Here is a 1,573-nt window from a genome sequence, read left to right on the forward strand (position 1 = left end):
GAGTCACATTTTTCAGCACCCATATCTGGAGTTTGGTGCTTCTACAGCTCTGGAGTTGGCACTTGCTCCTTGGTACTGATGTGTTTCGCAAAACCCTAGATTAAATGAAACTTATCAAATCAAGGTCACTTTGAACACTTTACATGACAAATTGAACAAAGTGCCACACCTCCAACCCGTCAGCGAAATAATTGATGGTAAGTAGAAGAAAATTAACATCTTCTGTACCCTAGATCGGGTTTCGTAAGTGATGGGGATGAGGGTTTTGGCTTTGTGCTTACTATAAAGGATATTTCAATCTCTTTACATTGACATCATCCACCTCTGTGTTCTTATTTTATCCTTTTAATATTAGTGTTTCTTCTCCTTATCCGTTTCATGATACTCTGTTTGATCTCTTTGGTCTTCACACTGTACACAATTGGATTCATCGCTGGTGGGACAAGAAGGTGAAGGACATTGAGTAGAATTGGGGCATCAGGTGAGATTAGTTCTTCCATCTTGGTTGTAAAAATCCAAACCAAAAGAATTGTGTAAAAAAATGAAATCAAAATTAAGTGTGGTGTACACGTACCGAATGCCTTCCCTGCAGCCCTTTCCCCTGGCAGGTTTATCACCTCGCGGAGAATCATGAAGTAGGAAAGGCAAATTAGCAAGAAGTCACTTCCTAGAAGTCCAAAACCAACAACAAGTTGGTAGACTTTATTGAGCTTGGTGTCATCACAAGATAGGGATGTCACTGCTACATTGGTGCACACACAATGTTTGACACTATTTCTGGAGCAGTACTGAAGTCTGGCGGCCAACGCGGGATAGGGTAAGCATAACACAATGTTTCTGAGCATAATAAGCATAAGCGCTTTCCCAACAAACCTGCTGTTGATGACAGAAGAATACCTTAAAGGGCTACATATTGCCATGTAGCGGTCAAATGCCATGAAAAGGAACGTAGCAGATTGCATTGAGAGAAGACAGTTCATGAGAAACATCTGGAAGAAGCAGGCTGGCAGATCAATGGCCCTTAAGTTAAAACAGAGAATGCCTAAGATTTTGGGGATGGTGGACATGCACAGAATCAGATCTAAGATTGCTAGAAATGCAAGGAAATGATACATGGGTTTATGGAGATGCTGCTCACTTGATATGATTGCCAGGATTGTCACATTGGCACCAATTGCTAGGAATAAAAGGAGAGCAAGAGGGATGGACAACCAATGTTGCCAGGTCTGGAGGCTCGGGAAGCAAATCAGTAAAAAGTGCTGAATTTGAAATGGTGCGGTAGCATTGATAGCGACCATAGTTGGAGAAGCAGCAAGCTAGTATCTGTGGAGAAAATAGAGAGAAAACAAACCAATACAGGGTTATTTGGAAAGTTCCCTCCATGTTAAGTGCTCAATTTTTACATAATTGTTTCAAATTTATATCTGCAGTACATTTTGTGAAACGGTAGTAAACCAATGTTGAGACCAACAGTGGTGAAGGTTTCTTAAAACCAGCACTGAAAAACATAGAGTGGGTGTAGACAATACTGGTTTTGTAATTCTTGATCACATTGTTGTAAAAGCAATATTGA

The 1,573-nt window shown here is 40.6% G+C and overlaps 1 protein-coding gene across 1 annotated transcript; it reads right to left on the reverse strand.

Moving 5' to 3' along the window:
- Positions 1–332: 332 nt before the first annotated feature.
- On the reverse strand, positions 333–1,298 carry LOC147693393 (olfactory receptor 56A5-like). Its single transcript, XM_086935957.1, has one exon. It carries the CDS (start codon positions 1,296–1,298, stop codon positions 333–335), a length of 966 nt encoding a protein of 321 aa, XP_086792083.1.
- Positions 1,299–1,573: the final 275 nt, after the last annotated feature.

Source organism: Lissotriton vulgaris, chromosome 8 (genome assembly GCF_964263255.1).
Source record: "Lissotriton vulgaris chromosome 8, aLisVul1.2, whole genome shotgun sequence".
Lineage (NCBI taxonomy): Eukaryota > Metazoa > Chordata > Amphibia > Caudata > Salamandridae > Lissotriton > Lissotriton vulgaris.

Excerpts from the sequence above, each read along its gene's own strand:
- LOC147693393 (XM_086935957.1), bottom strand. The coding sequence starts at position 1,298 with ATGGTCGCTATCAATGCTACCGCACCATTTCAAATTCAGCACTTTTTA.